This window comes from Saccopteryx leptura, chromosome 3 (assembly GCF_036850995.1).
Source record: "Saccopteryx leptura isolate mSacLep1 chromosome 3, mSacLep1_pri_phased_curated, whole genome shotgun sequence".
Lineage (NCBI taxonomy): Eukaryota > Metazoa > Chordata > Mammalia > Chiroptera > Emballonuridae > Saccopteryx > Saccopteryx leptura.
Genome location: NC_089505.1, coordinates 128,531,590 through 128,552,654, shown reverse-complemented (window position 1 = coordinate 128,552,654; position 21,065 = coordinate 128,531,590). Strand labels below are relative to the sequence as shown.

The 21,065-nt window shown below is 48.0% G+C and overlaps 1 protein-coding gene across 1 annotated transcript; it reads left to right on the top strand.

The window, feature by feature from the left end:
• Positions 1-5,288: 5,288 nt before the first annotated feature.
• FAM151A (family with sequence similarity 151 member A) lies at positions 5,289-21,049 on the top strand. The gene is made up of 8 exons (XM_066376376.1): positions 5,289-5,561; positions 6,677-6,823; positions 15,938-16,090; positions 16,560-16,719; positions 18,023-18,247; positions 18,909-19,048; positions 19,784-19,927; positions 20,376-21,049. The coding sequence occupies exons 1-8, from the start codon at positions 5,447-5,449 to the stop codon at positions 21,047-21,049; spliced, it is 1,758 nt and encodes a 585-aa protein (XP_066232473.1). The 5' UTR covers positions 5,289-5,446.
• The last annotated feature ends 16 nt before the right edge of the window (positions 21,050-21,065 follow it).

The window sequence follows — 21,065 nt, the reverse complement described above, 5'->3', positions numbered from 1 at the left end:
CATATACTCACATGGGCTTCCCGGCGGAGGAAGGAGGGAAGGGGAGCACTGCCTCGCGGACGCTGGTGGGGCCTCTCAGGGCTCAGTGAGCAGAACCTCCTGCAGCACTTGTCCTAGAGACAGCTGCTCCACATCTAAAATAGTGGAGCTTCCTAACAACCTCCCGTTTAGTCTCCCTATCTGTCGGGATGAGGGGAACAAAGTAACCTAGGTAACAAATCCTGGGACTCAAACCTTGGTGAGCATATGGTTGCTCTGAGCAGAATGATGTGGGAAGTCGTATGACTCTGTCGGGGGACTGGGGTTGGGGGCAGTGTTAAAACAGGATGGCCAGCGTGCTAGAAAAAGTTGGGCCTTCTCAAGCCATGTCTCAATACCAGCTTCCAGAATCACCTCCGAAAATCCAAAGCTGAATGTACCTCCTATGTTAAAGACAAGTTCCAACTGAATAAATTTGAAGATCTAATTGGCTTTATTAAGTGATTTATGAATGGGGCTGCATCCCATCTAGCAACTAACTGGAAGAGTGCTCATAAGAGTTGTACAAAATGGAAGGTTTTTATGGGCAGAAAGAAAAGGGGATTAGGAAGTTACAATTTGATCATTTTAGGCAAAACCCCTTCTTCTAAGGGAAGGCAGGGAATCTTATTAGTCAGGTATTATAGAAGGCAAGGGGGAAGGAAAGGGAGCTATTAGAGAAAGAAAACAAAGGAATATTTTGGGGCCAGGATACTTTCTCTCTGGGGGAAGAGAGAAAAGGGATTTTATCATGTAAACTACCTCTTCCTTATATGGGCATGAAGAAGACCCAGGTGACAGATGACCTTAGAGGTGCTTGACTAGAAAATTCCATACTGGTTGATTAAGATTTAATATTTCTTATATTTCTTTTTCTTTTTCTTTTTTTTGTATTTTTCTGAAGCTGGAAACCGGGAGAGACAGTCAGACAGACTCCCGTATGCGCCCAACCGGGATCCACCCGGCATGCCCACCAGGGGGCGACGCTCTGCCCACCAGGGGGCGACGCTCTGCCCACCAGGGGGCAATGCTCTGCCCCTCCGGGGCATCGCTCTGTTGCGGCCAGAGCCACTCTAGCACCTGGGGCAGAGGCCAAGGAGCCATCCCCAGTGCCCGGGCCATCTTTGCTCCAATGGAGCCTCGGCTGCGGGAGGGGAAGAGAGAGACAGAGAGGAAGGAGAGGGGGAGGGGTGGAGAAGCAGATGGGCACTTCTCCTGTGTGCCCTGGCCGGGAATCGAACCTGGGACTTCCGCACGCCAGGCCGACGCTCTACCACTGAGCCAACCGGCCAGGGCCTAATATTTCTTAAAAAGAAAAAAAAAGATTTAATGTTTCTGGGAAAGGTTGAAACTACAGTTGGATCAGGTTTGAAATCTAGGTTTGATATCATGGACTCCCAGCATGAGTAACATCATTTGGGGCCTGTGGTTTTCTGTTTAACACTTGCTTATCTCATAGGTGAAGGCTACACATCACCTCTGGGTGGGGTGATCCACGCCTCTCACTTCCCCAGCCTCATCTCCCAGAGGACCCCCGTGTCCCACCCAGCGATCTAGTCAACTGTGCTGCCACGTCTTCAAGCAAGCCCTGCTTGCTACCACACACGCTGCTCCCTTGTATGGACTGTCCTTCCCTAGCTTCTGACCCTTACAATTCTCTGATTCTCCGTGACTCTCCTGAAAGCACCTGACCCACCCAGGTGGTTGGGGCTCCTCCTCTGTGCTCTCAATCCCCTGACATCTCAATCCATCATGCTTTCCCTTTAGGGCCCTGCCATTGGCACGTCCTCACAGGCTGTGAGCCCCCTCCTGCAGCACCACCTCCAGAACAGCTGCTGCACATCTGAGATGCTGGAGCCCCCTGACACCACCCCCTCTTTTTCTCAAGGGGGACAGGTGTGACCCCAGAGCCTAGCACAGTGCTGGGCACAGAGTGAGGCTCAGGATTTTAATTAGTTATCTGTCTCACAAGAAATATCACTAGCTGTGGAGTCCATGCAACCTAGAGTCTGCCCCAGAGCTGTTCCTCCTGCCGAAAGCCAGAGCTGGATAAAGTCCCTCTTCAGAGACACAGCCTGCAGAGCCCTCAGAGCTGAGAGAGGGGCCTGCAGCATCCTTGGGGGAGGGTGGACCTGGGAGAAGAGGGAGACCAGCAATATACGCCCTGCTGGGACCAGGCCCTTATCCTCACCTCCGCTGCTGACCCACTCCTGTCCCCTTATCTGAAAAGGGGAGGGGGTGACGCTGCCTCCCCCTTAAAAGTGTCAAATGGCCTCTAAATAAACAAACAATTCTAAAACAAAGTCGGTTAGTGCATGGAGAGACATTGTCAACGGTGAGATATTATTGTAAAGTAACGTTTCGCTGGGTTTACGTAGAAACACCAAGTCCAAATGAATTTTTAAGGAGTTTTATTAAAAGGAGGAGATTTATTAATATGCCGGCCACATATGACTGACACGGGGCAAAGCTGACCCAAATCGTGCTGTGCAGAATATAGCCCTGAGGCAGGTTATATACCTTTGATCACACACAGGGTGGTGGGGAAAGGAGGGGGGGAATGACATAATCATTATTAAGCTTATAACATTCGTCTTTAGGATTTATAAAAAAACATTTCTACATATTAAAACTTATAAGGTAACACAATAGCAAAAAATGTTGTTTTTCATATTAAAAGACATTTCCAAATCTTTCAGTGTTTATCTGCTATTCCTTTGTCTAGAGGTATATATATACATTAACTACACGCCTTCGAGAGAGGGAGGGGGAGCCTACATGGCGCCAGGGGATAAGCGTTTGTGAATGGTCCATTAAAAAAAGAAAGAGGGCCCTGGCCAGTTGGCTCAACGGTAGAGCGTTGGCCTGGCGTGCAGGGGACCCGGGTTTGATTCCCAGCTAGGGCACATAGGAGAAGCGCCCATTTGCTTCTCCACCCCCCCCCTCCTTCCTCTCTGTCTCTCTCTTCCCCTCCCGCAGCCGAGGCTCCATTGGAGCAAGGATGGCCCGGGCGCTGGGGATGGCTCCTTGGCCTCTGCCCCAGGCGCTAGAGTGGCTCTGGTCGTGGCAGAGCGACGCCCCGGAGGGGCAGAGCATCGCCCCCTGGTGGGCAGAGCATCGCCCCTGGTGGGCGTGCCAGGTGGATCCCGGTCGGGCGTATGCGGGAGTCTGTCTGACTGTCTCTCCCCATTTCCAGCTTCGGAAAAATACAAAAAAAAAAAAAAAAAAAAAGAAAGAAAGAAAGAAAGGGAAAGGGAAAGGAAAAGTGCTCGCTTGATCTTTCCTCTCCCCCCACCCCCTGCACCTGGCTAGGGTTTATTCTCTTTCTCACAGGTGCGGTGGAAGGGAGGGAATTCAGGTTTTCTTTCTACTTCCATTCAAAACCTAGCACAAAATCTTTCTATTTACAATATAATGCTGTCGTCTATCCTGAGTTGGTGCAAATCACATACAAGTATAAAAATCATATTTACAAAATCTCTCTGTATGCTTAGCCCAAATTATAAAACGTCCTTTAATCTTCCTAGTAAGAGGGGGTTTCCTACACAGTATGTCTCTGCAAGCCAGGAAATTTTTACATTTCTCTTCCCTCACTCCCTACAGAAAGGAGAGGACAGAAACCTGACTTTTTCTCCTAAAATATTAATATTACTTTTTCAATTCTTTGGTGCCTTACCACAATATAAGTTTTGGATTTTTTTTTTTTTTTCAAAAATAAGTTCGGCTAGGCCCTGGCCAGAGAATTCAGCTGGTTAAAGCATTATCCCAACACACCAAGGTTACAAATTCAATCCCTGGTCAGGGTACATACAAGCAAGAATCAACCAGTGGATGCGTAAATAAGTGAAACAAATCAATGTTTCTCTCTCTCTGCCTTCCTCTCTATAAAATCAATAACTTTCTATAAAACAAAAATATGTTTGTCCAGCATTCTTGTTATATATTTTAATCCTCCCCCCCAAAAAAAATGTCTATCTCCTTGTAAATGGAGTCCATGGACACTGTCCTCACCAGTATTGTCATCATTCTTTCTTTTTTAAAACTTGATTTGAGAGAGAGAAAAAAGAACAGGAAAACATCGATTTGTTGTTCCACTTATTTATGCATGCATTGGTTGATTCTTGTATGTGCTCTGACTGGGTATTGAACCCACAACCTTGGTGGGTCAGGACAACGCTCTAACCAACTGAGCTACCCAGCCGGACACAGTAATTCTTTTTATTGTCAAATCTGGCTGCACTTTGCTGTCCTTTTAGGACTCTGCTCCAGGTATCACTGACCACTCTTTCTTCTAGAAGTGATCCTTCCATTCACTCCTGGGACTACTCTGCCTCTCTTCATTCCGTCCCATTCTTCTGTTTCCACTAGCTCTGATTCCCCAGAGATCTGTATTCACTCCTTCTCTCTGTGCCTTGGACGGGAAATCATGCTCACATCCTAGTCTTTGGTCCTGAGTCTCAGACCTCTATATCTAGTGTCCTCCTGGGCAGCTCTTCAGGAATGACCCACAACCTCAGGACTCCACAGACCTGAATCAAACTCCCTCCCAACTTGCTCCTCACCACTCAGGCTTCTTCCATCAGCCCATCATTCATTCTTCTAGACACTCTTACACACATACACACACTATAATCAGTCACCAGGGGTTCTGCTGGGTTTCTCTGTGAACCTTTGTAAGCTGAAGTCCCTGTGTCCATTACAGGTGATTCTCGGACTCATTTAAACTCTAGGGTAGCCTAAGTCAGGACAGTCGCTAACTTCCTTCCCACAGCTCTATGCGAGGTGGTAACCCAACCTCTCCCCATGGACTCGCTGTCCTGGGAGCGACCTGCAGTAACCCGGGCCAGCATGCCAGGCCTATCGGTTTCAATCTCAGGTAGATAGTCTATCAGCCACAATCTGGGGTGGAAGGAGAAGTTCCCTAGGCAGATCCAATCTGTCCTTGTCACCAACCCTTGCCTGATCTTCCTGACTCCCTGGGGCAGGGCAAAAAGAGGGAAGGACAATTCAGCTGCCTCCTTTTACAAAGGGGGAGAACCAGGACCAGAGAAGGGAAGACATTTGTTGCAGGTCTCCAGAAAATTGAGGTCTAGATCCCCAGTTTCTCAACTCCCAGGCAAGGCAGACAGGCAGGGGGTGGGGGCTCAGGCCAACATCCTCAACTGCCTCTTAATGTGCTCAAAGGTCATACTGAGGGTGGCAGGATTTTATGCATGACCCGTTAAGATCCTGGGAGGGGGGAGGAAGAGGAGGAGGGCAGAGGGAGGAGGAGCACCACCCTGGGACATCCCACACCTGCAGGAGCTGCCCTGTAGTGGGGGAAAACGGGTGCTGCTGGGAGCTCCTGCCTCCCACTGATTCCAGCTGCAGAGCATTCAGGGACTCTGGGCTGTGAGGAACTGGGAGGCAGTCTCCAGGGAGGGTGGTCATGGCCTGCAAGGTGTGCTCAAACAAGTGGGCTATTGCCAGTGTTGCCAGTGTGGTCCTGGTGTTCATCCTTGGATTGGTCCTGTGCTTCACACTGCTGGAGGTCACGCAGCCAGGTAAGGGCCTCCCCGCCATGCTATTATGTTGGCTTCCCCCATTGCTCACTCCTTGTCCCCACCAAGGTAGATCTCATCTGTCCTCATCACTAACCCACCTGGTCCCCATCGACAGATCTGATGGCCTCCTCTCCCGTCCTGCATTTCCCAAAACTTACTCTCATCCACAACCCCATCTGCCTCTCCCACTACCACCCACACCAAGACTTCCCTGCACGAGGTCCCATTGGCCTTATTGTCCTCCCTGTTTCACCAGGTTTCAGTTGCCTAAAGACCACACCAAACCTTGGTCTTCATCCCAGACCTCTCTCCTGTGCCCTCAAATAGACATTTCTTTTATGAGGTGGGCATCTCAAACTCAGCAAACTGAGCCAAATTCACCCTTTCCCCCCACACCTTCCTGTCGCCGTGCCCCCTCCATTCACACAAGGAAGTGGGAACAGTCTCCTCCCATCCTCTCTCTCAGGCTGTCTCCTCAGGCCCTACACCTTGAGGCTTCTGCCTTCTGCCCTCCATTGGCTACCACCCTGCCTTCTCAGGCTCCTCCTGGACCCCGGCAGCAACCCTCCCCCTCCCACACAGTCTCTGCCACCAAGGGAACCTTTCTAAACACAGAACTCACTCACTGCCCTCAGCACACATCCAACTCCTTTGCTGGTGGTCTAAGCCATTTATAACCTGATCACAACCCTCTCCTTCCCTGTCTTGCCCTACTCCGTGCTCTATAGCCCATCTGTACCAAGCCAACGGCCATTCCTTTAGGAAACCCCCCCATTTCCTACAGTCAAGCCCTTGCTTATAATGTCCTTTCTGTCTGGAATAACCCACCCCCCTTTTCTGTCAAATTTATACCTAGCCTTCAAGCCCCCCTCCATAAATGTTTCCTTCTCTGTAAACTTCTTGACTGCCCCAGGCCGGTTTAGAGCCTCCTTACACTTAGAAGCCACATATGTCCCTCTCTCTCAGCACTGATGACTCTGGGGTCCCACTGTCTCTCTGCTAGATGACATGCTGGACACACCCTGGGAGCCCAGAAAAGAAGGGTAAGTGAATGGACAGGAATCTTGAGCTGGGACAAGAACTGAGGCTAACAGCCCCCTTGGCCTTCCTTCCAGGCTGTGAGCAGGATGTGGCTTGCCGCCCGGATGCAGACATGCTGGACTACTTGCTGAGCCTGGGTCAGATCAGCCAACGAGATGGCCTACTGGTCACCTGGTACCATGCTGCCAACAGCCAGGAGGAGATGAAGGCTGCCCTGAACAGTAAGTCTGAAACTGGAAACATCAGAGTTTGTGCTGCCTGTCACCAATTCAGCCAAAAAGTCATGCTAGGGTTTGAGTCCTTATGAGCACTTTATTCAGATGACCAGCAATCTGAGGAGACGGGGTTTACATTTCCAAATCGTCTCAACCCCCTGGCCCCAGACAACCATTTTATAAGGGGAAGAAAAGAGTGGGTAAGGAAATTCAAGGAAGAGTTAATCAGATTATAACCAAAGTCAATTGGATCATAGTCAGCAGGTTTTTCTTCCTCCGAGTACAAAGGTGGTCTGCTCACAGATCTCCTGGGGCACAAAGTGTATTACTTGTGGTCCTTTGGGGCACAAAAGTGGATCACTCACAGATCTCACGCATGTAGGCTTGTTCAGCTATCCCAGTTCCTGGAACAAAGCTTTTACTTGCATTAATCATTATGCCCACTGACCAAAACCATAGCCACCAGTTCCCCCTATCAAGTCCAGCTGCAAGGACTGGGACAGGCCAGGCAGGAGTGGAGGAGATGGAGGGAGAGCAGAGGCGGGGATAAGACCACATTGCCAATGAAGTGCCACTATGATGAGAACCCACACAGCTTGTCATTCTCTACATGAGGAAGTGGGGGCTCAGAGGAGTTAAGGGACTGGCCCAGGCTGTGCAGCTGATAAGCTTGGAGCCTAGGACTCGAACTAGAAGTCTTATTCCAAAGTTATCATGTCCTGCCCTTCTTCTCAGCTATCCCTCCCATGACCTGTCAGGTGACAACTATGGAGGCCTTTGCCCCCAAAGCCTAAGGAAACCAGAAAACGTGAGTTTGAGGCCCAGCATTACCAAACAGAAGCTGTAAAAACCTGAGCAAATAGTGTAACTCCTCTGAATCTACAATTCAGAATGATTATGACAACCAGTGAGCAATGTTTCAGTAGAGATGTGCACACACATTCCACATGAGTTCTCCTGGGTCCACCAGTGACCTGTTTCATGGGTACTTTGTAACAAGAGTAATAAGGAAGCTCAGAAAAGTTGAGTAACTTACCCACGGTGACACAAGAGCAGTTGGCCCCACGCTCTTGAACACTGCATTATGCCCCACCCGGTCCAACAAGGAAGACATAAAACTCAATATCCAAAATGAACGGCATGGCCTTCAAATCTGAGCATGCTTCCGAAGACACAGATTGCTGGCTCCACCCCCAGAGTTTCTGATTCAGTGATTCTGAGATGGGGTCTGAGAATTTCCATTTCTGATAAGTTCCCAGGTGATGCTGATGCTTCTGGCCCCAGGACCACACTTTCAAAAGCACTGCTCAACCAAAATACCTCAATCTCAGACAAGAAAACCGGGGTCCAGAGTGGGAGACAGTCTTGTCCAAGGTTATGCAGTAGGTCTAAAGCAGAGCAAGGTCTAAGAACCAGGCCTCCAGCTCTTACTCCTACAAGGAGGAGTTCCTATACCAGAGGGCCTAAGACTAAGTGCCTGGGAAAGGTTTACTGAATGAATGAATGAATGAATGAATGAATGAATGGTTAGGGAGGACTTCCTGGAAGGGACAGGCTTGGAGATCAACAGAGGTGAGACCACCATCGGCTGGGGGGAGCCAGTTTGCTATGCTTCAGAGATCTCCTCTGATTAGAAGGTTGATGGCCAAACCTTGGTGATAAGGAAGACAGACCCCACCCCCTGAGGGAGCCAGGCCAGAAAAGGAGGACTCTTATCTGGGAGATAAGGCCTGAGGCAAGGATGACTCACCACCCCTAGGCGCATCCCATGTCAGCGTTGGGGCAGCAGACAGATCCAGCTCTACCAAGCTGGGAACTTGGCTAAAAAGAAAGTCAAGCGCCACATGACCTGAGGTGGCAGAATGGATAAAGTGTGGACCTGAAATGCTGAGGTTGCTGGTTCAAAGCCCTGGGGCTTGCCCGGTCAAGGCATATACAATAAGCAATCAATGAACAACTAAAAGTGAAGAAAATCAAGGGCTTTACCAGGCGCAGTGCCAACAGCTCAGAAGCATGGAGAGGCACACTTAGTATAGCTGCAGGGGTCTAGAGAGGACCCAGACATTGCTTCTTTCTGACAGCATACCAGGTCCCTGGAAGGCCCCTGGGAGCAAGGTGGTGCCACATTGGGGTTGATCCCCAACGGGGAGCCAGTGGTAGGGCTAAACCGGTGAAGTCATCTCAAGACAGGACTGGACATCCATGTGGGGAGGAGGGGCCAAAGTGAAGGCCTGGGAAGCAGAACGGGATTCAAATTTTCCCTTGGCCCTTTACTAGCAAAGTGCTTTGGGGCAAGTGACTTCACCTGTTACAGTTCAGTTTTTCCCTCTGCAAAATGTGGGTTAGTAGGATGACTGTGTTATTTATCATTCCAACCAGGGCACTTTTGATAGTGGAAGAAATCATTATTAATTATTATGCAGAGATAACAGAAATATACCAGACTATCCTAGGAAAACAAGGATATATGGTCACCTAGTTAAGTGAGTTACTCCATTACTCCGTGTAAATAATAATTAACACTTAGTGAATGCCTAACCAGGGATATTTTATTATTAATTCTAGTAAATGAGAAGAAAGCACACAATGGTCAAGTAACCTGCCCAAGGTCAGACAGCTTACACGTGTTAGCACGGAGACTGGAAGCTAACAGAATGGGTTCAGGGTCTGCATGCTCAGCAGCAATGCTCTCTCCCTGGGTGAGAAGTGTAGAGCTGGTGTGAGGCAGGGCGGGGCAGGGCTCAGTAACTTCCTGTCTGTTCCCTCTGGAGAGTAGCACTCTGTAAGGCCAGGAGTCATGGCCAGGACCACCATCAGAGCAGCCCGGCCCATGCAGGTTCGCATTGGATTCGGACAGTCGGTAAAGAAACAGCGGAGCCAAAAACTGGTGGGCCATAGCCTTTAATCCTACCTTGCACCCGGCGGGCAAGTAAAAACATACACTGGGCTCCAAAACCCAGTCACACTCAGTGCTCACAAAGCCACTGACTTATCCGAGTTTCCTAGAATCAAAGGTTTCTAGCTCACCAGCCTTCTTCTCCTCAGTTCCCCATCTTCTTCCTTATCCCAGATACAAACTCTACACAAACTGGCATCTCACTCAGCACTCCACCATCTTGGCTGCTTCTCCTGGCCTCCTCCACGTGGCCTCCTTTAGCTGCTGGCTCTACTCTCTCCGCTCTCTCATGCTAACCTCAGGAACAAGAGACCGAGTCCCGTTCTGCCTCCCTTTTATAGTGTAGAAATCCAAACCCTTAATCCAATATACATAATAGGGAAGTCTCTAATACAAAGTCACTTCTCTGAGGCATGATAGGATTGTACCACCTCACACCAAAAAGGGTGGGACAGGCTTAATCCCAAAACCAAGCCTCAGGCTACAACAATTCTCAACACACATTAATATCACCTGGGCAATGGCCTCACGTGGGCAGCGCCTATTTTTAACAAAGTGAGCATAATACATTTTATCTGCCCAACACACTCCTTCCTTTCCAACTGCACCCCTGAGAACCAAGGCTCCTGCTGTGGCTGCAGGAACCTGATCCTTCCCTCATCTCCTGTTCCTTCTTCATATCCCACCCAAGCAGGTGGCAATCACAAGGAAACAGGTTAGATCTAGAATGCACTCCCCATCAGTTTTTAGTCCAATTTGCTAAGCAGTTGCTAGGCCAAGGCTCTGAGACAAGGAAAGGAACTGGCTTGAGACAGGTTGTAGAAGTTCCTTAATCTGACAGTGATTTTGATATCTACTCGATCTTTTTTTTTTAAACTCTATCTTCATTATAACAGAAACATTATCAATCTAACAATCTTGAGACTACAATAATATTTGTATCCATATACTCAAAAAAAGGCCCCCTTTCTACCTTACACTAAAGAAAGAGTCTGTAGATAAAATTTATGGACAGATTAATGGTTATCTTTCCTGAGGTCTGGGGATACCACAGAAATGGTTCAGTCTATCCCAGTCCAGTCACCAAATCTGCATGAGATTCTCTCAAGTGGGTCAGAATCAAAATGGTGCTTTGATCCACTTGAGCCATGAGGTGCTCCCTCTTGTACGATACAGCCAGCACTACAGAATGAAGCACATCCTTTTTATTGTGAATAATAATAATGAGGACAGCCCAGGCTGGATAGGTTGATTGGTTAGAGCATAGGCCCGAAATGCAGAGGTTGCTGGTTCGATCCCCAGTCAGGGAAAATACCAGAACAGTTTGATGTTCCTATCTCTCTCTCTCTCTTTCTCCTTTCCTCTCTCATTAAAATAAAAATAATAATTTTTAAAAATAATAATAATGAGGACATATTTTTTCATATTGTTTTATTTCTTTGCATTGAGTATGGGGAAGACTTTCCTGTGTATATATTATTTTGTAGTATAAATGAATATTACCAACTGATTTGATTCTTCTCAGAGGGTACTGCTGTTTAATGAAAATGATAACTAATGAGCCTGATCAGGCAGTGGCACAGTGGTCAGAGTGTCGGACTGGGATGTGGAGGACCCAGGTTCGAGACCCCAAGGTCACCAGCTTGAGCATGGGTTCATCTGGTTTGAGCAAAGCTCACCCACTTGGACCCAAGGTCACTGGCTTGAGCAAGGGGTTACTCAGTCTGCTGAAGGCCCATGGTCAAGGCACATATGAGAAAGCAATCAATGAACAACTAAGGTTTTGCAATGAAAAGCTGATGATTGATGCTTCTCATCTCTCTCCATTCCTGTCTGTCTGTTCCTATCTGTCCCTCTCTCTGACTCTCTCTCTGTCTCTGTAAAAAAATAAAAAAAAAGATAGCTAATGATTCCCCCCCCATTTTTTATAACTAATCAATATTTTAATATGTGTGTTCTTTATAAAATTTAGATGTGATTCATTATTGAACTCTGTTTCCAATATTCGTATGTAGCACGTGATGTGACTCGAAGGAAGTGCTGAGCTAAAGCCAGCCCTCCAATATTCATATGTATATAAACATAATGCTATAGCCATTTTTAAATACATGAGAATAAATAAAATAGTATTTAAAAAAAACAAAAAAGATTTATCTATGTTGCCGCAAATGGCAATATTCCATCTTTTTATGGCTAAGTAATATTCTATTGTATACATGTACCTCATTTTCTTTATTCATTCATCCATCAAAGGACACTTAGGTTGTTTCCATGTTTGGCTGTTGTGAATAATGCTGCAGTGAACATAGGGATACATGTATCTTTATGAATAAGTATTTTCAAATATTTTGGGTAGATACCCAGTAGAGGGATTGCTGGGTCATATGGTAGTTCTAGTCTTAATTTTTTGAGGAACCTCCATACTGTTTTCCATTGTGGCTGCAATCTACATTCCCATCAGCAGTGAATGAGGGTTACCTTTTCTCCACACCCTCGCCAGCATTTGTGGTTTGTCTTATTGGTAATAGCCATTCTAATAGGGGTAAGGTGGTCTTGTGATTTTGATTTGCATTTCCCTTATAATTAGTGATGTTGAGAATCTTATGTCTTTTGGCTATCTGTGTCTTCCTTAGAAAAGTGTCTATTCAGGTTTTTGTCTCTCGATTTTTTTTATTTTTTATTTTTTGAGAGAGACAGGAAGGTAGAGAAAGTGAGGAGGGGTAACAGAAAGAGGAAGAGAAGCATCAACTCATTCCACTTAGCTGCCCTGACCAGGGATTGAACCAGCAACCTTGGGGTCTAGCCAGTGACCCCAAGAATGAACCAGCAACCTCGGTGCTCCAGGACCACATTCTATCGACTGCATGATCTGCTGGGGCCTGTCCATTTTTTTAATCAGATTGTTTTTGTTATTGAGTTGTATGAGTTCTTTATATATTTTGGATGTTAGCCCCTTATTGAAGGTATCTTTTCCAAATATCTTCTCCCATTCAGTTGATTGTCTTCTTGTTTCGTTGCTGACTTCTTTTGCTGTGCAGGAGAAGCTTTCTAGTTTGATGTAGTTCCATCTGTTTATGTTTTCTTTTACTTTCCTTGCCTTTGGGGTCAAGTTCACAAAAAATCCCTCTGAGACCAAGGTCCATAAGTTTAGTGCCTATGTTTTCTTCTGTATATTTTGTTGTTTCAGATCTTATATTCAACTCTTTAATTCATTTTGAGTTAATTTTTATGTAAGGTGTCAGATAGCAGTGTAATTTCATTCTTTTGCATGTGGCTGTCCCGTTTTCCTGATACCACTTATTTAAGAGACTTTTTCCAGTCTATATTCCTGGCTCCTTTGTCAAAAATTAGTTGCCCATTATGTGTCTGGATTTCTTTTTGGGCTCTATTCTGTTCTATTGGTCTGTGTGTTTGTTTTTCTGTGAATACCATACTGTTTTGATTATTGTATCTTTGTAATATAGTTTAAAGTCAAGGAGTGTGATACCTTCAGCTTTTTTTTTTAAGGTTGCTTTGGCTATTTGGGGTATTTTATGTTTCCACACAAATCTGAGAAATTTTTGTTCTATTTCTGTGAAAAATGACATTGAAATTTTGGTGGAGCCTGTATATTGCTTTAGATAATATGGCCATTTTAACTATGTTAATTCTTTTTTTATGTTTACAATTTTATTTATTGATTTTTAGAGAGAGGGGAGAGATAGAGATAGAGATAGAGAAGGGGAGTGGATGGAGTGGGAAGCATCAATTCATAGAAGTTGATTCTTATATGTGCCTTGACAGGGCAAGATAAGGGTTTAGAACTGGTGACCTTAGCATTACAGGTTGATGTTTTATCCACTGCGCCACCACAGGTCAGGCTATGTTAATTCTTCTGACCCATGAACATGCAATACCTTTCTATTTCTTTAGGCATTCAATTTTTTTCTTTCTTTTTTGGGAGAGGACAGACAGACAGGAGAGAGATGAGAATTATCCATTCTTCATTGCAGCACCTTAGTAGTTCATTGATTGCTTTCTCATATGTACCTTAACTGGGGGGCTCCAGCTAAGCCATTGACCTCTTGCCCAAGCTGATGAGCCTGCTCTCAAGCTGGCAACCTTGGAATTTCTAACCTGGGTCCTCAGCATCCCAGGCCGACGCTCTATCCACTGCACCACCCTCTGGTCAAGCATCTTCAATTTCTTTCAACCATGTCTTGTAGTTTTCAGTGCACAGGTCCTTCACTTCCTTTGTTAAGTTTATTTCTAGGTATTTTATTCTTTTGTTGCAATTTTGGTAAATGGAATTATTTCCTTCACTTCTCCTTCTGCTATTTCATTGTTAGTATATAGGAACACAACAGATTTTTGTATATTGATTTTGTATCCTACAACTCTACTATATTTATTATTTCTAACAATCTTTTGATGATGTCTTTAGGTTTCCCATATGTAGAATGATGTCATCGGCAAATAGTGACAGTTTTACTTCTGCATTCCCATTTGAATGCCTTTTCCTTTTCTTGTCTGATTGTTCTGGCTAGGACAATGTTAAATAACAGTGGTGAGAGTGAGCATCCTTGTCCTGTTCCTACTCTTAAAGAAAAAGCTTTCAGTTTTCAATATTGAGTATGATAATAGCTAAGGGTCTGTCATATATAGCCTTTATTATTCAATAATTCATTTTGCAGCTCCTTTTTTGTGCCTGGTAACATCTTGGTCCCAGAATTCCAAGCAGTGGTCAATTCGGATTGGGCCTTGCTCCCTGGTGCTTACACTCAGGAAGGCTGGTGCTAAGCAACCAATTACATGGGGCTGAGCTCTTTCTTAAAGGAGAAGCCCTAAAGCAGGCAGACTAACTTAGACTGGGCATGGGTTTCAGAGATAGCCTTCTTGAAGAAGTTATATTTTAAGCCAACACCAACAGAGGAGTGGGAAATAGCCTACCTACTAAAGCTGCAGAGGAAAAGTGTTGCCAAGGAAACAGCCACATGTCAGAGCTCAGAGATAGGGAGGACAAGACAAATTCGAGCTTCGCTACTCAAAAGCATGGTCCATGGCCCGGCAGCATGGGCATCCCTGAAAGCTGGTTAGACATGCAGAATATTAGGCCTGATCCCAGATCTACTGTATCTGAACTTGCATCTTAATAGTTCCTGAGTGATTTGTGTGCACATTAACTAATGTTGGAGAAGCTGGAGTGTTGAAAGCTTAGAGAATGAGGGAGAGAGGGACTCGAGGTGAGATGGGAAAGCTTGCTGGGGTCTGATCATGCAGGACCACACAGACTACACAGTTAGGAATTTAGATTTGATTCTTAGGGCAATGGTGAGGCTGTTGTTTTTATTAACAGAAGTGACATAGTCAGGTAAGTGTTTAGAACAATCACTCTAGTGGCTATGCAGAGAATGGACTTGGAGGGGAGCAGGGCTAGAGAGGAGAGGAGGAGTCAGGAGGCTGTCAGTGTAAATCAGGAGAAAAGGCCCCTTCTGATGTCAACTGTCTGCGGTGTGGAGGAAGCTAAAAAGTGACCCCTCTGTCTCCCTGAACTTCCTTCGCTGTCCAAAGACAGAACACTGCTGGCAGGGTCTCCCAGCTCTGCTTCCCGCTGGGATCCTTAGCTCTTATCAGATGACATCCACCTGACGAAGTGAATGAACTGCATGCAAAAGCGACAGTGCTCAGTGCTGTTAGGGTGCAGGGAGATGGGCCAGTTTGTGGGAATGCGAAGCACAACAGTTTTTCTGGACAGTGATTTGATAACAGAGGCTTAAAATGATCCTGTATTGCCCTGACTCAAATTCCACAAGCAGGGATCAGAAGTTATCAGAAAACCAGGATCAAATGTGCATCATTATTTATTAGTAGCAAAAAAATTAGAAACTACAGCAATGTCTCAGGAATAGGAGGGGGGTAACTAAACCATCATGTGTATCATCAACCGGGGCTTTTATAGCCCTTTTTTCTTTAGTGAAACATATAAACGTTTGTGAAAATGTTGAAAGAAGAAGATTAAAAATTACAAATGCAGTGTAGTCTCAACTGTGTAAAAACTATACATTGACAAAAATGGAAGAAAATACATCCAAACGTGAATTCTGATGGAAATATGGATGAACAGGTCTATCCTCCTGTTTTTCTGTATTTTCCAAGTGTTCCACAATAAATATGCAATATTTTTATGATGAGGACAACTGTTTAAAAGCAGTCAAGAATTCCTCTGAATTTTGTGACTTGCACAGGCAACATCATGGTTTTGGAGGCAGACGTCACAGTAGAAGGGCTCAACACAGCCAATGAGACAGGGGTCCCCATTATGGCACACCCCCCGGCCATCTACAGCGACAACACCCTGCAGCAGTGGCTGGAGGCTGTGCTGGCCTCTTCCCAGAAGGGTAAGCGCCTTTCTTGCCCCCTTACCAGCTCCCAGCCCTCCGGTCCTCAGGCAGCATGTGCAGGGATTCCTCTACTGGGAGGCAAGTTCTGTCTCCGTCATGAGTTGCTTATTGCCTTGGCTTTCCAGCCAGTGTCCCAGAAGCACTTGCTCAGGGGATTCTAGGTGAGATGGAGGATTTGAAAGGGCTTGTCCTGAGTATTATCTCCTGGACACCGGTGAGATGGAGGATGCAGCTCACTCCTGCAGCAGTCCTTCCTTCCTGGGTTAGTCCTGCCTGTTTGAAAGCCCTTCTTCACCCTCAGCCAGAATAGGGTCCCCATTCGTTCCTCCTCTCCCCAAACCCTTCCCCTCCCAACACACACACACACTATACCTGCTTTTCCTGCCCCGGGAAGTCATGTCTTCCAGTTCCTTCTTCCCTGAGCATGAGGGGCCAGTTCCCCGAGCCCCCAGCCTTCTACCCACAGGTATCAAACTGGACTTCAAGAGTCTGAAGGCCGTGGCCCCCTCCCTGGACCTTCTGCGGAGGATGACAGAGGATGGGAAAGTCCGGAGGCCTGTGTGGATCAACGCGGACATCCTGAGGGGCCCTAATGTGCCCATCTCCATCGAAGTCAATGCAACACAGTGGGTGTTCCCCTCTGCCTCAACTCTTCCTCCAACATTTGGCACAAAAGTGCCCAGGGGACATTTCCTGAGTTTACCTTCAGACATACCATATACTCTGATCTCTGAGCCTTCACACAGGCTATTCCCTTTGCCTCAAATGCCTCTCCCCATTTCCTGATGAACCTTTTCCCAGTCATGACCTCCTCCAAAAACCAGCCCAACATCCCAGGCTGAGAGACACACTTCCTCCTAACACAGCAGGCTCGGCCTACTAGAAGAGTCTAAAACGCTGACTCCTTGCCCAGCTCCCATGCACTCTCAGCACTGCCCCCCATGGCCCTCATATACACCGTCTGCATGCTGCTCCACAGTTACAAAGAAGGGCCACAAAAAAGGAGAGCGTTTATCTGATTTGATGCTTACATAGCATCACTAGGTTTGAAGTGTTTTCCCTCCATTTTGCAGATGAGAAAGCTGACAATTGAGGCTTACTTTACTGAATGTTTATTATGTGCCACAGGCACAGCTGTAAGTACTTTAGTTGTAGAATACCATTTAACTTTTACAATGAGAACGAGGTAGGTACTATTATTTTCATTGTATTAGTACAGGAACTATCTCATCGAAGTTAAATGACCTGCCTAAGTCTAGTAATTGGCAGAGCAAAGAGTCAAAGCCAGGCCTTTGACTCTAAGCCCCACACTCTTGATCACCCATCTCTCCATCCATCCAGTATTTGTGATTCTCAAACTGAGGTGCATCTGGAAAGCAGCAATTTGAAAAATGTGTTCAGAGGCTCAAGATACATGTGGTTTGTCTTCTTGGAGTATTAATTTTACTCAATAGGTTGTGGAGAGGGAGATGGGACATTATTTGTCAATTAAAATTTGTATCAGGGCAAAGTCTGAATGAAATTTTAAAATAAAACCCAAAGCTTCAGAGACTCGCACAGCAGGCAGAGCCCAGGTCCTTATCCCTGGGGCTCTGGCTTTCATTGCTTCTGTCCATATGGGGTTGTTTAAGAGGTCCTGCCCCACCCCCTTCCCTGAGGGATTCCATCTTTGAGAACCAAAGAGGCAAAGTGAACTGCTCAAGGTCACAATCAGGATCTGAACCCACAATCAGTCCCCTTACCCCCCCCCCTCCAAAATCCAAGCCCTATTTGTGAGGCCTTGAACAAGCCACTTCTGCTCTTTAGGACTCTGCTCTGCCCTTATATCAGAGACTCAATGGTCCTGCCACTCCTAGCATAGTGGTGGGACCCCAGATGAGGAAGGGGCCAGTGAGGCTCTAAAAGACTGGTGTTCCTGATTCTCTGCAGGTTCCTGGCCTTGGTCCAGGAGAAGTATCCTGAGGCCACCCTATCTCCGGGCTGGACCACTCTCTATGTGCCCCTGTTCCCGAACAGCACATACACCCGAGCCATGGTGGAGAAGATGCAGGGGCTTGTAGGAGCGCTGCCGCAGAGGGTCACCTTCCCTGTGCGGGCGGTCATGGTGCGGGCTGGCTGGCCCCACTTCAGCTGGCTGCTGGGCCAATCTGACAGGTGAAAACTGCCAGGCCCCTGGCACAGCCCCTGCTCCTGCCAAACGCACCCCTAGGTACTGATGCCCCCAGGAAAATTCCAGATGCTCATGGCTGGAAGGGTCTTAAAGATTCTAGTCTAACCCCTGCTGGTGTTCGCATCATGTGCAACGTCACTTTCTGCTTGTATACTTGTTTATGGGCTGCTCACGATCACCTGAGGCAGCTCATCCATTGGTGGATAACTGAGTCTCTGTCTGTTTGAGTTTACACTGAGACCCCGTCTGCCTCCTCACAGCTGCCTCCCACAGGAGCCAGCACAGACTGTACCTGCAACCTCAGCCCCAGGAAAATCCCCCATCTTCTCTCCGGCAGTCTGCTCCCCGCTGCCCAGCCCCACTCTCGGCAGCTCCCCTCACCCCCTGTGCCCCTTCCATTCTGTCCTTATCCCTTTCCTAAAACATGAAAGAGACATCCTCTCCCTCCTTCTGGGCTTCTGCTTTCAGTTATCATTGCTGAAGCCCCTGTGGCTTCTGCTCCCAGGAAAGGGGCAGTGCTCTGGAAGATGGGGCTGATGGAAGGTCAAATGCTCTGCCCCTGGCCCAGCTAGGGTCCAGTTCTGAGCACAGGGACTGAGGGCCTAGCTGGGCCAGGCAGCCGCTGAGCCTGCTCTCTGGGGCCAGGTACAGCCTGACGCTGTGGCAAGGCGCCTCGGACCCTGTGTCAGTGGATGACCTCCTCTACATCCGGGACAACTGTGCCACCCACCAAATCTACTACGACCTCTTCGAGCCTGTCCTGTCGCAATTCAAGCAGCTTGCCAGTAGGGAGTGGTCTGGGAGGGCGGGAGGGGCGGTGGGGCCGGATTCGCACAGGGCAGCACCTGCGGGGCACTGGCGCAGAAGTGGAGGGGCAGGGCAGGGGAAGGGGAAAACCTGGGTAAAACAGGGAGAAGGAGTCGTTTTAAGCACCTATTACGTGCCAGACCCTGCTACTGTATGCTATCTGAGCTTCATGTATCCACGAAGCAGAGATTCCATTTTTATAGTCATTCGGCTTGTACATGGCACAGCTCAGACTGGAACCCAGAAAATTTCAAACCCCAGACACCTTCCCTGGAGCATAGAGTCTCTGTGGGTTACTCTAAGTTTCAGAGAGCGGCCACTCTGCTCTATCTGCCAATCAATGATCCAGATGCTATCTGTTTCCCTTGTTCGAATCCCTCATTCCCTTGACTCCAAACCTAGGAGATCCTTCGATTAAACCATATCAAAGGGGATTCATCAGATCCAACATCTTGCCCCTAGGAGCCATGTAGGTGAGGGGGAAGAATATCAGCTCTGGGGTCAGATAAACTTGGCTCCATCAGATTCTAATCCCAGCATTTCTGGTATTGGCTGTAGGATCTTGGGCAAGTCACTTCCCAAAATCTACAAAGTGGGAAATGACAGCTTCTGGGCAGGTTGCTGTGAGGGTTAGAAAGTATGTATGGCCGTGGTGCACAGAAGGCACTCCGTGAACGATGGCCACTTCATCCTGATCGTTTGGGGCCCCACAGTGAATGCCACACGGAAGTGGAGCTACTACACAGGGGGCAGCCTGATCCCTCTTCTCCAGCTTCCCGGGGGTGACGGTCTGAGGGTGCAGTGGCAGGTTCCTGGCGTCCAGGGCAATGGAACCACAGCAACAGTTCAACTCCCAGGTGAGCTCTGCCTGCAGCCCCTGTGCTCCTAGCTAAACTGTGGGGGCTTGCCTTTGCTTGGGGGGTAGGGACTCTGTTACCATGGCAACACACCAACTAGGAGGTGGGGAAGGACAATGTTACCAGGGGGATACTGTTCTTGGCCTTCAGACCAGTGCCGTTGAGCCTTTAGCCACATTGTGCTGAGAGAAGTGGGCACAGCCCTCAGGGCTGAGCCACTAGCAAGGGCCAAGAGCTGAGCTGTAGCTCTCATGTCATTCTGATGACACATTTATAAAGCGACTCCTCCACCTGGATCCCAGCCCCAGCCCATAGATTCCAGACAGAGGAGGCACCAGCTCCTCCTCCTTATCTGCCCATTACCTCCCTGCTGCCCCTTTAACAAGGGCCTCCGACACCTCTACGATAAGCGAACCACAGTCACTGTTGCCTCTACCACCTCTTCCAGACCAGGAAGGCATGATCCTGCTGAATGTTGGCCTCCAGGAGCCTGCAGCTGGGGACGCTGTGCCCATCGTACGTGCCCCAGGTAACCCCACCCTGACGCTGGAGACGTGCCTGCTGCAGCTTGCCACACACCGTGGACGCTGGGGAGTCCATCTGCACATAGCAGAGCCCACAGCCCTTCGGCCATCCCTGGCCGTGCTGGCCCGCCTCTCCAGCCTTGGTCAGCTTTCTCGGCCTGTGTGGGTGGGGGCCACAGTTTCCCATGGGTGTTTTGCAGTGCCTGGCCACGTGGCCGGCACGGAGCTGCTGTCAGCTGTGGCCGAGGTTTTCCCCCACGTGACAGTGGCACCAGGCTGGCCCGAGGAGGTACTAGGCAGTGGCTACAGGGAACAGCTGCTCACAGATATGCTGGAGCTGTGCCAGGGCCTCTGGCAGCCTGTGTCCTTCCAGCTGCAGGCTGGGCCACTGGGCCAGAGTATGGCTGGAGTAGTGGCGAGGTTACTGGCAGCCTCCCCCCGGGCCACTGTCACAGTGGAGCACCGCCCCGTGGAGGGCAGCTATGCATCTGTGCGGACAGCGCTGCTGGCAGCCAGGGCCGTGGACAGGGCCCGGGTCTACTACAGGCTGCCCCAGAGTTCCCGCGAAGACTTGCTGGCAGATGTTGGCAGAAACTGACCACCGAGTGGAGCTG

Excerpts from the sequence above, each read along its gene's own strand:
- FAM151A (XM_066376376.1), top strand. The coding sequence starts at position 5,447 with ATGGCCTGCAAGGTGTGCTCAAACAAGTGGGCTATTGCCAGTGTTGCC. Across the intron at positions 16,720-18,022 it reads ATCGAAGTCAATGCAACACA|GTTCCTGGCCTTGGTCCAGG; the intron begins GTGGGTGTTCCC and ends GATTCTCTGCAG. Across the intron at positions 18,248-18,908 it reads CTGCTGGGCCAATCTGACAG|GTACAGCCTGACGCTGTGGC; the intron begins GTGAAAACTGCC and ends CTCTGGGGCCAG.